The sequence below is a fragment of the Oreochromis niloticus genome, linkage group LG23 (genome assembly GCF_001858045.2).
Source record: "Oreochromis niloticus isolate F11D_XX linkage group LG23, O_niloticus_UMD_NMBU, whole genome shotgun sequence".
Lineage (NCBI taxonomy): Eukaryota > Metazoa > Chordata > Actinopteri > Cichliformes > Cichlidae > Oreochromis > Oreochromis niloticus.
Window position 1 is genome coordinate 33,442,754 of NC_031986.2, and position 12,666 is coordinate 33,455,419.

Genomic DNA, 12,666 nt, shown 5'->3' on the forward strand with positions numbered 1-12,666 from the left:
AACACAGAAGCCCCACCCACCTGCTACTCAAACCTTCTATTTGCAAGAAACAGCCAATCGTAAGCTACTCGACTAAATCATGAGAATGAATCAGCTTACAGGACATTACAGAATTACGGCTCAGCAATACTGCAGCAGTACCTTACTCCACACCACTGAGGTCATAATATGCCAAACACTTTTTCACTGACAGTATCTACCAGCAAAAGTTCTCAGAAAGTTCTCAAAGATCATTCCACGGAGGTTTTCAAAATGTTGGCGTCATATGATGACTCAACTCATGATAAAATACTTAAAATACCTGCAATGCTCGTCATGTCGGTTTGGGTTTGAAGGGTGCTGTTGTTTGTTATCAGATGTCACGTAGACCACAAGAGACATAAAGGCGTTTGTTCTCAGCACCAGTGAGTAAATGAGGCCCGGTGGGAGGTTGAGACTGTTGTGTCATTTTTGGCTTGGAGTGTAGTCTTGCAGTCTCAAACTCAGACACGGTTACTGTGTGCCAGTCAAACATCGTCTACGTCATCCTAACACCAGGATGTCTGCTGGGAGTGTAGGAATGGCACTCTGAGAATCTTGCCCCGTGCAATCGGGGGGCTTTTCATCACTCCATGAGACAGTTAGGTGTTCCCAGTAGGTTTCCAAAGTGTGCTAGATGTGTTTTACAAACTATCCATTTAATAGTTTCATCCTCTGTATCCTCCCACGCTGCAGCAAACAAGCCGTTCATTAAATGATTTATTCGTTGTGCTGTCAAAAATCTCGTACTATTACATTATGAAAGAAAAGCTGTTAAATAGCTGCTTTTGTGGAGGGGAGATATAACCATGCTTTAAGTCATTCAAGTGTCTTTGGTGAATGTGTAGACACATTAAGGCCTAAAAACATAATGGATCATCCCAACATACATCTCCAATACATCAATAACAAGAGACACTTAAAGGCAACAAACACAACAAAGAGCCCGGCTCTTCAGTTTGGTTGAGGAATAAGTGAAAATCCTGAAATGTATTAAATCACACGACGTGTTTTATTTATTTGCCATTCCATTGGAAATTAAATTATGGTTTTACTGAAGCAATGCTGAAAACATGTGGCAAACCGAGTCTGAGCACTACTTAAAGAGTAATATATATGTATTATTGTTTTGTTGTTTGCCACTTTGGGGGAAGTGAGAGCACAACAACATCGACATATTATGATAGTGATCTGGGCATACAGCAGAAATAGGGTATTAATGACTTCCCACCAGATTTAGCTCTAAGTTTAACTGCCTTTTGATGCTGGCCAGGCAGCATAAAATGATTTTTCCACAGTAATCTGCAGTTGCGGCTGAAAACAAACGGTGAAGGCAGAAAACATAGTTTTGTACATGTGATCACTTCATGGTGCTGGGATCATAAATGAAAACTAAAATCTGTTATTGTGATACATTTTCTGTTTATGCTTCCCCTGAAAGATCTTTTAACCGCGGGTGAAAATAGTTAGGACATAAAGCAGGAAGTAAAATCCAGGCAGGAATCATGAGAAAATGATCTATCAAAATAAAACCGGAAGCAAAAAAAGAAATCAACTCAAACAAGAAGAGAGTGAAACACAAGGGATCACAGAAGCATACAGCACACGGACAGGACCGAGGGAAGCAACGGCAGGGAAACAACAATGACAACACAAAGACCACGACCACAGCGCGTGAAGCTACGTCTCAACCCACACACACGTTTTCATAAAACCACTGGTGCAGCATTCATTTGCCTCGAATGGTAATGCCCAGCAACGGAGGCAACATGCTGGCATCGCTGACTGGCAGACAGGCTTCCAAAAATGCACTGCACACACTCAGGTCCCAAACAATATAACCACCAAGTCTGAAGTGGATCTGATGAATGGTTTTTGGAAGAACAGACAGACACACAGACAAAGATTCATGCTCTATTAGCAAGATTAAAAAAGATGAATTACACAGAGTCTTCTGTTGGTTCTGCTCTTATCTATGAGCCATTTATAATGAAAAGAAATTTAAAGAGCTCTTCACACACCGTGAAACTCAGTGATTAAAACATTTATGAGACCTTAAAGTAAAAAAACAAACAAAAAACCCCCCAAAACTTGGGTCATCTTGGTCTTTTCAATGCTTCAAACTGACTGAATGAGTCAAAAAGTTCCTCTCATTTAGTTTAACCTAGAATTACGCTCCCAAAAAGCCCTTGAAGTTCTATTTTTATTCAAAGCGTCCTGTTAGAGTGACAAACACGGCCTTTATATTCCACTGAATGCAGCACAGTGTGAAACTCTGCTTGCTCCATAAAGAGAACTACCTTAGCATTTGTTGCTGAGTTCTTCTTACCTTCTGAGTGACCCGAGGCTTTTTACTAAGTTTTATAGCTGACTTATTAACTAAGCCCTTCAATATAAATCTGGGGGAACATCTGTTTTGTAAGGGTAACACTTCCTTCAGGCAGAAGGTGGATAATGTTAAAGTGTCAAAAAGGATGGGAGATTTAGGACATGATGAATTCATCTTCCAGCTGACTCATGCGGAGGATACCGAACTAATGTGTGACTGCACTGGTCGGAGGACCCGCTGTGCACGCGCAGGTGCTTTTCTGCAAAGTGTAGGAGCTCTTCACATGAAGGAGTGATAGCTCTAAAGGTGTGCATGTTTGTTCCTGGAGTGCACTTGTGTGCAGTGTGACACCGCAGGGAGGAGGCTTTATTAAAAATAACGACAGAACTGAAGTGGACATGGAGTAATCTTAATTTTCCTCTAAAAATAGAGGAAAGCGAGGAAAGTCAGAAAAATATTAATAATCTCATCTCCTAGACAACAAGCTCTGCAGCTCGCCCACACAGTCTATAACGGGCCAAAGCCTCGTGTGACTCTGGCTGTTTGAAAGCTGCCAGCACCTTTCTGCTCTCCACTCCTTCTCAGAGGGAAAAATGGCAAGTTCTCCTTTTGTCTTTATAGGTCACCAAATTCTTTTATCATGATTTTTAAATCAGAATTTGACACATTAAAAATGCCTGCCATTTTCCACATATAAAAAAAACAGGGAACAAAAACTTTAAGAATAAAGCAGATGTTATGACTGACGCAGCTGTACCTGTTCAGCTGATCTCCATCCCATAATTACAGATTACAGGTGGCTAGCTCATTCATTGCTGCATGGGATTCAGGACATCAGCCTGGAAGAGTGAAATAAACCCTCCATCTCTCTTTCTCGTGTCACCCACTGTGTGTTGAGGACTGCACCATTCACACCTCCGCTGTTCCGTCTGTGCCACAGAATTAGCATTATAACGGGTGGATGAGCTTACATTAATCGACTCCATAAGCATCCAGCTATTCCTAAAAGTTAAGAGAGAAAAGAGCTTGAGCCAGCCGTGTGTTTACAACCTGCCTGTGTCGGAGTGTAAGACACTGCGGCAGGAGAAACTAATTGCTAGCCATTGTTTTAGGTCCTCTGAGCATCACTTATTGGTCTATGGCACTCTTTTTTATAATCCTAGTTAAAGTGAAACTATATTGCCCATTTCCAGCTCTGTTTTTCTATTCTTGGACTCTACTAGAGTAGTTTTGTATGCTTTTTTTTCTTATACTGTGCCTCACTGCAGCCCCTCAGTTCATCATCTGTCTGAAACAAGCTTAAAGTTTGAGCTTTTGCCTCACAAATATTAATTGTACAATCATCACACCACGTACCATTTTCAGAAATGATATTGGAGGCATAATATTTGCCAGAGTCTCCAGACTCTTTCATGCTGACACGTGCTCAATTTGAATGTGCTCTCATCTGTGAAGAGAACAGGTACTGGTGGTGGACCTGCGAGTTCTGGAGTTCTCTAATGCCAATTGACCTGCACTGTGGTGGTCTGTGAGCACATGTCCCACTAAAGAACTTTGGGGTCTCATGCCGCCCTCACGGAGTCTGTATCTGATAGTTTGGTAGGAAAGATGCACATGAGTAGCCGGCTGGAGGTCATTTTGAAGTGATCTCTTGTTCCTCTCATTAAGAAGCAGATACTGGGCCTGCTGCTGGGTTGATGCCCTTCTACGACCTGTTTAGCTATCCTTATATAATAGAGTGTCTCCTGCTATCTCCTTCATACTCTTTAGACTGCTGGGAGACACAGCAAACCTTCTTGTGTTGGCACATATGGATGCCCTCCTGAAGGAGCTACAACACCTATGCAACTTGAATAGGGTCCAGGTACCATTTCATCATATTAGCAAAGGACAATAACCAAAAAGATAAACTAGAGAAAATCAGTCAGTAAAGATAAGCAGAGGGGGGTTTGTTTTTGAGTGGGTTGGCCTTGTTGTCACTTCTCCAGTACACCTGTTGTCACTATGGTTTGGACCAAAGCAGATTAAATAGACTCACAAAACTTTGTTTTCTGACTGGACAGATTGATATCCCTGAACTTTCATGGATTTTTTTGAGCAGTATTGTTTCTAATGTTTAGATGGATGACATGACAGATCACTAAAAGCGATCACCTGTTCCTTGATAATTTTCTTTCCAAAAAGGCAGCAATCCAACTGTGCTGGCTTTGCCCAAAAAGCATTGATCTGTTGATTATCACAGCAGGGTGCGATAGGTGCTACTAGACTGCAGATAATTCACAAAGGCATGAGTTTCCGGTTCTTCGGTACAATTTATAGGGAAAGAAAGCCCTGCCATTAACAGCACCTTGGTGAAACACATGAAGACAGACGTGCACTGCATTGCAGGTTTAATCTCTCCGTTTTCACACTCTTATTCTCTCAGAGTACGATTCTAAACGCAGCACTGCCGATGGTCTCTGATTTACTAAATGCAGTCTCTGATCCTGTAAGCAGATTAAGAGCTGCTCCAAATAACACAGCAAACACACCTTTAAAGTAACCAATTAGCAACACTGGCAGTCACATAAATAGCCTAAAGTAAAAGCTTCTTTCATTGTGGTTTGGTAAGGCTCAGTAGGGATTCACACAGGGTGTTCCTTCAGCAAAGCGGTATAATAGATGACTGACAGTTTTCCTCTTCACTCAGAAAAAAATAGAAGCCCTTCATGATCTGAGCAGGCTCTGGACACGCCACTCGCCGGGCTGCCATTAGTGTTTGCTTCATGTTTCAAGCTGGAGTGACACGGCAGCTGTTATGGAAATGTCAAATTTCCATCACCAACCACTCACGATAATAATGCATTTCAGGCAGTGAGGCATTTAGCTGAAGCATTAGTTGACAAGCTTCAAGGATTTTGAATGCTTTTGAGTCACTTCATCATCTTAACAGGTTCCCCTACATTACTGATTGGTCGGAAATGCATTGTTTGGGCTCAGCTGACTCTAAGAAGATATTTTTCAGCCTTGAATCACTTGTAAAATATAGCCTGGGCTTTGTGTGGCTATATTTAACACCTAAGTTTATTAAATTGCTCAGAGAACATCTCAAAAGGCTTTAGAAATGAGGTTAGAGCTGTTTAGAGGCTGACAGAGACGCAAAAGAGGCACCAGAAGACAAGAAGCGAGTAAAACTAAAGCTGCTACAGGTGCAGGAAAACAGTGGAAATCAGGCTGTACGTTTGAACACAATGTCCTGCTCATTAATTCATAAGCTAATGATTCCAAAAGTTTGTTATACTTTAAATTTACCCTATAATAACTGCATTAAATTGCCTCTCAGTCTGTTTACAACCTGTCCGTGTCAGGCTATAGAACAATGCAGCAGGAGAAACCTACTGCTGCTCAATGTATCTGCTCCTCTGAGCATTGCTTAGTTGTATATGGCACTTTTTTTGTAATATTTATTAAGAAGGAATTTTTTGCTCATTTCCAGTTTCACATTTTTATCTTAGCCTGCACCAGAGTAGCTTTGCATGATTCACAGTTCACAATCATCCTTCTTTTCACTATACTAGAATACTATTATGCACAACTGATTACCTTTAAAAGTTTTAACGAAGGCCTTTTCACTGCATTGATGTATGTTTCCTCTGCATAACTGCTTAACTTGGACTTGAGTTTGTTAATAGTCATGCGATGGCAGTATTTCTTCTTCACGTGGAACAGCAAAAATTCAATTGTACGTTTTTGAAAATAGCAGCTGACTGATATTGAGCACTGCAAGCCCCATCCCAAAAGTTCCTTAACCTTTAGAAAGTGCTGCCGTGTTTCTTTTTTAAAGTAGCTTTGTGGTCTTTTTACATTTCTGATTTTCTTTTTTTATTTTCTGGACATTTTGTGTCTCTTTGCAATTGTTTGATATTACTTTTATCCCTTTGCAATTTTTTAGGCAGGTTCTCTGATCCATTGGGCTGCTGGTCCATCCATCCATCCATCCATCCATCCATCCATCCATCTTCCTAACAAGTTATCAGGTGTTGGGACCAGAGCCTATCTCAGCTTACATTGGGTGAGAAGCTGGATATACTCTGGACATGGTGTCAGTCGATCACAGGGCTAACGCAGACACAACGATGATAATTTACACTCACATCCGTATTTTTGGCCATGCAAACTTTACCAAAAAAGGTCCCATCTGATGATCAGGTTCAAACTTAACCTTCTCGCTGTTAGGCGACATAGCTGCTTCTTCAGCAATCCATTCTTTGCTATTAAACATAATGACTGGCAGCAAATAAGACCAATCAAATTGTGTCAAAAAACACAGCGTTAAAGAAGAGCTTCAGTTCACTTCCAGATTTCCAAATTTCCAGCAACTGACATGCTGTATATTTGAATCCAGTAGTCTGATGAACTGCAATGCTGTGTCTATATTTCAAGGGCATCAGTGATTCACTCTATCCAATCACAAGAGTCAAAAAGTGAAGTGTGAACCCTGTACAAGTCTCACCCTTAATGGCTGCCATCTAGCAATGTAGCATAAAGCGAGGGAGCGACAAAAAGCAGGAGAATGCATCTTAGGTAACCAGAATTATGCCAGTGCTAACTAAGCAGACAGCCAATAGTGGCACATTTACTTGTGTCATAGTGTTGTTTAGTGTTTTTGCATGCATGGTGAGAGCTACGGCATGTTGCAAACAGTCACACAATGCAGATGATAGAACAACAATTGCAGTCAAATGTTTCAAATGTCATTGAATGAATGAAATGTGCTTGATTTAAGACCGTGTTCCTGTGGGTTCAATGATGCACGTTCCTTTGAGAATTTGCGGATATTTTTGTCTGTCTCGCAACTCAAAGAAGTGACTGTTTCTTTAATGCCTCGTGGAGACAGTGTCCCATCATTTTTTATCACAAGCAGAACATTTTTAACACGAGTGCCACTGGGACTGTTTCTTTTCTAGAGGTTTCCAGTTCCTCCAGCCTGAGGAGGAGATAACTCTGAACCCATCTGCATGCCTACAGCTACTAACACAGACAGTCTGATATGAAGAAGCTAAATGCTTTCATGCAGGATGGTCCGGGCAGACATAAACTCTCAAGTTAAAAGCAGGCGTGGTCTTTAATGCGGATATTATGTTTGGCCCATTAAGTGCTAAAATTCAGTTAACAGATCATAGATTTTCAGAGCTAATGACACTGAAAAATGATGTGTTTGTCTCTTTTTCTGTGCAACCAAAGGCTTACATCTAAGCAGCCAAACGCTGTGCTTATGTCCACAATAACTGGTGCATACATTATTAGCCTGGTGTATTATTCATCTGCAGTATAGAACACTGACACTGCTTAACAAAGCGCAGTATTTCTCCTGTGCATAAAGCTGATTATTATATTTGAGGAGTTTTCAAAACAGATTAATTTAAGCTAACCACTAGTACAGCATTAAAAATATGTTGCATGAGCCATTAGCAGCTCCTGCTTGCAGTTTGCAGTTTTTTCCTGCTGGCATACAGGGAGCCATGACTGGATTATAATGGAGTCTGAGAAACAGGATGATTCTCAGGCAAGTTGCAGCTTCATGGACATTTATTTAAAATGAACAATTATGACAGGCATTTAGAGATTGCATTGCATAAGAAGTGTCTGCACTGTGTCTGTCTTCACCACTCTTGATTTTCAATGAAAATCCAAATCCAACACTAAGAAATTCCCAGTTTTATCCCTGGTAAAAGTCTAACAATGGACTGTGTGTGAGTGTAAAACAGCCTCGCTCTGCATTTTCTTGATGAAACCACTCTATTTAACGCAACAAACTGAAACTAACTCACTTCCACAATAAAAATGTCTCAGCGAGCCACACTCTGCTGCTGTGTGGAGATGCATTAAAATGCACCACGGATACATTTCATCACACAGACTTGTCAGGACAGCATGTCAGGGGCTTTTTCCTCTCTGTACCATGTGATCAGACATCGAGCCCTGTCAGCAGTTTAGAGCCCTGATAGATGGCGTAAAGGTGATAAACTGTACTCAACACACGCACACAGACACAGGCGCACACTTGCAACCATGTAGTTTCACTATATTTGCATCATTGTTTAAAAGGAGAAGACACAGTAACAGAACTTACTGACCTTACTCTAACAGGACCACTAAGGCATCACTGCTACACACACACAGCCAGTGACCCTGAATGTGCAACCACACAGCACAACTAGCTATAATCTAATTCAGCAGATGAACAGCATATTCTATGCAATACAGTTGCAACAACAGGCAACACGTTTTTGCTTTATAAAGGGCTGGTAATTAGCTGCTTTGATAATGCAATACTGGAGAGAGACGCCAAGCATGATGGGGATGGTGGGGAGAAAGAACTTCATATTAACAGGAAAGCAACCATATATACAAGCAGAGAAGGACATTTTTATGGGACAAATTAAACCACCTTCACATAAACTTATAAGTGATATACATTTGTAAACCTATATGCAATAAAAAGCAAAAAAAACCAAACAAATCTCCCCCCATGGTTAAAACTTTAAACCTTCAGAATGAGACATGGGCTACTTTTCATTGGCTAAGAAACGGAAGTCAATCACAGCCACAAATGGCTCAGATCTGGAGGAGGATTTGTGTGCGTATACTTACCATGTTGACTTCTGACACCATGTCTATACTTGCCACGTCTATACTCATGCCAACAGCAACCGGTGGACCTTAAAATAGAGCAAAATAAAGTTAACTACGGGTGAGCAATTCAATCACATAAAACATCAAAGAAACGGTGATAGTTATACCTCCAAAGTCTGGCCGAAGACGGATATCATATCCTTTGAGCAGTTTATCCACTGTCTCTTTGACGAAAGACATGTTCCCCGGTTCGTTGACGCTGAAAAAAGAGAATAAACCCCCCGGTGAGTCTTCCTGAAAGCGGATGCCAGGACTTTTAACCCCGCAGACACACTCACCTCTGGGCGCAGCACATCACGGCCACGACCAGCGGCACAGAGAGGACGTCCAACAGACCTGTTCCCTGGCTGCCCCACATCCCTCGGGTGCTGTCTGGGTGCACAGCTGCTGTCCAGCGACCGACAAATGACTAAATGAAGAGTGAGCCGCGGTGCTCACACACACCCCCTAAACCAGGTGAGACGCCCTCCACATTGTCAGCCTGTGCGGCTTCAGGAGGCGCAGACTTCACTGCCAGATGTGCTGCTCGCTGGCTGTGACACAGCAGCGGAGCCGGAAAGCCTCACACAGCGTGCTGCTGCTGCCCAGCATCCCCATCCTCTAGCCTTTCACCAGTTAGCACAAACTACAAAGTGCCCAATACTATAGAAATGTATAGAAATACCGCAGAAATCCACAGGTCCGCATTGTTAAAGAACACTGCATGCTTCAGCCTGGCAGAGCTGCTTGGAAAATGACTCTTCATGTCAGTACGCGCGAGTGTCATGGGGATGATTTCAGGGCACGTGACTGTCTGTTTTAACAGTAGCAGCTTGTTTGAGTGGTTCTATTGACAGAGGAGACTGGGGCGGCCCAGCTGCGCTCAGACGCAGTGGCGTGCTGAAGGGTGTGCTGAGGTCGGGGGACCCCTGCCCATTTATTTAACTGAATAATCTCACAGTTTTATTTTTTTTCCCCTTTGAATGCAGGGTTGTTGGGGTTTTTTCTCCCTCTTTTTTAGACTAGTCTGTTAGTCAGATTGTCCTCTTCTTTTTAATCAAATTTTTAATGAATGCCAGAAATAACTATGGCGCTTCCCTGGTGGAACGCAGGGTCACAGCATGGTGAGACATTCATAACCAGGTAAAAAAAAAAAAGCATATGTTTGTTGATGCTAAAAGTTACTTATCAACACAGCAGATAGCTATGCATGTTTTATGCTTTTCCTGACACAACGGAAAATGAGACTTGGATGTCTGGCTGGATTTGAACTAGAAACCTTTCACTTCTCAAGCAAATGCATAAACCACCACACAACAGAGCCACTGATTTCTAGCACCTTATGTTGATTTATTGGTCCAATTCTAGGTGTGATAACTCTCAACATGGGTGTTGCTTTCCAAGCTGCTTCCTTTGCCTGGGTAGCAACAGTTCAGTTCAGCACCACGAGTACTTTTCACCCTAACATAGGCTACGTCCACACTAGCCCAGATAGATTTGAAAACGGCGTTTTCGTCCGAAAACGCTCCGCGACCACACTAACATTTTCAGTCGTTTTCACAGAGTCGTGCGTTCACATTGAAACGGCCGAAAACGCTTACGTTCCAGTACTGCGGATGCGTGAAACGCAAGAAGATTCGACCTGCCTCATTTCTATCTGCCGCTTATTTACTTTCCGGCTCTTTGAAACGTCACGGCAAAATGTCGAGGAATAGCGTTGAGTTTTTTAAATGGACTAACAGTGAGGTGGAGTTGTTGCTGCGAGTAACACAAAAGTACAAAGTTGCAAAAGCGAGTGAGAATTAAAGAATTTGAAGAAAAGCTATCTGGAGCATGTACAGACTGATATTAATCTTTAATAGGGCTGTCAAAATTTAGAGCAAACAAAACCACTGCTGTATAATGCCCTCCGCTATCTTAGTTTAATTGGTCACATGACTGCATCACATGACTAAAATGTGTCATCGTTTTCAAAAAGTCTCAGTTTTCGCTGTCCACACCGCGACACGAAAGCACCATTTTCGAATGTATGCGTTTTCGAGAGCGTTTTAAAAACGCTGTGTTTTCCTTGAGCGAAAACGCCGCCTCAGTGTGGACGGGAGGCCAAAACAGACAGAAAAAGATGCAAAAACACATTAGTGTGGACGTAGCCATAGGATCCCGTGTCATCTGCTCTCTACTGTTTATGGAGTTTTCTTCACCAAGATCGATGCACATGCTACAGTTTCACTTGCTAACCTGGAAAATTGTAGCTAATAACTATCTGATTAGCAGAAGGTGCATTTCCATTTTTATGCAGATTTTTATCAACACAGTTTCATTTTGTTTTTTAATAGAAATGTGAAAAAAACTGGACTTGGTGAAGATTATAAAGGTTTGAAAAGGTTGAAGAGTTCTGGATTGAAATAATTCAAGTCATCATTACTGGTGCGGCCTCATCTTCTGCAATGATTTAAAAGCACCTGAGTGGAGAATGACCACCAGCTGCTTACAACAATAAACTGATAATACTCAGTTCCTCCGTATTTTGTGCTTTACCTGCTTTGATAAGCTTGCTTTTTTTTATTGCAGCTACTACATGCTAATGCTCATGTTGTACTGTGCATTAGCTCTTACTGCCACCCCTAACCCTAACCCTTTTGAACACGGTGCTTGTTGCTAAGTTTAAGTAGTGGAGTGTGCAGATCTAATTGTCTTACATATATTTGTAGGTTTTCCAGATTTGGTTACAAGGTAAAAGCAGGTTGGAGATATAAATGTTCAATGCTAATTTTAGAAGATCTGACTCAGCCTTACTTGTTAATGAAAACAATGTTCGCACCCCCATGAGTGCCAATCAGTTTAAGTTGTTCTAGTGAAGATTTCATGAAAATGCTCACTGAGCTCTTTTTTTTTTCCCTCTCTGCTCCAGCGTTTGCCGTAGAGGAAGAAGTTCAATACTGCTGCAGGGAATGAGATTGTGCTTGAGTTGGACGCCTACCAAAAGATTTCTCCTATTTATTTCAAGAGACCCGCTCTGGTTTTCTGCCACTTTTCAGAATGAACACTGCAACTTTTTCTAATAAAGTTTCCCTTTTGTTGCAGCCCTCAAGAAAGCGGTGTTTAGGGATTGATTCTTACCTTGTATCATAGATGGCATACAGCTTTTTATTTCCATCAACAGCATTCCTGCAAACACAGAAAAGAAAAGATTACTTTCCGTGTGAGTACGGTGACTTTTACGGACTCGTTCAATGTCCCTACAGATTTGTTCCCGATCCTGTTTTATTGCACATTGTTAAAAACACGCAAGTACCAGTTGTTGCTGCAGTATCACGAGCCACTCTTTCTACTTGTACGTGTGTTGTGAAATTTAAAATAGCCGAGTCATTTGGAAGTGAGTTGACCCTAACCCTTTGAAATAAATGCAGATTCCTGACGTAGAGGGTTCTCTGTGCCTCCTTGAGAAGCACAGAGTGACATGTTGTCTCTTCAAGTAGTCTGGACCACTAACCACCAAACCGGGACTTAGTTTTTAAAATGTCCCACTTAGGTCAGGACCACAATAATCTCAGAGAAATGGAGAAAGCATCAGTCCAAACTAAATGGCTCATTTTTAACCACTGCCTCCTCCATGTCAGTAAGCACACTGAAAAGCAATAAAGCACATGAATCGAGCCATTAAT

The 12,666-nt window shown here is 41.7% G+C and overlaps 1 protein-coding gene across 4 annotated transcripts in view; it reads right to left on the reverse strand.

The window, feature by feature from the left end:
• Positions 1–12,666, reverse strand: part of gabrb3 (gamma-aminobutyric acid type A receptor subunit beta3) — a 53,998-nt gene that overhangs the window by 23,356 nt on the left and 17,976 nt on the right. For 2 of the 4 annotated variants that reach the window (XM_005451248.4, XM_005451250.4), the window contains exons 2-4: positions 12,122–12,169; positions 9,130–9,221; positions 8,981–9,048 (exon numbers count right to left, since the gene is read on the reverse strand). In XM_005451248.4, the coding sequence (XP_005451305.1) occupies positions 8,981–9,048; positions 9,130–9,221; positions 12,122–12,169 (208 nt within the window). Of the gene's footprint in view, positions 1–8,980; positions 9,049–9,129; positions 9,222–9,300; positions 9,791–12,121; positions 12,170–12,666 lie in introns of those variants that run through there. The other 2 variants (XM_005451249.4, XM_003444291.5) reach the window with 2 other exon arrangements.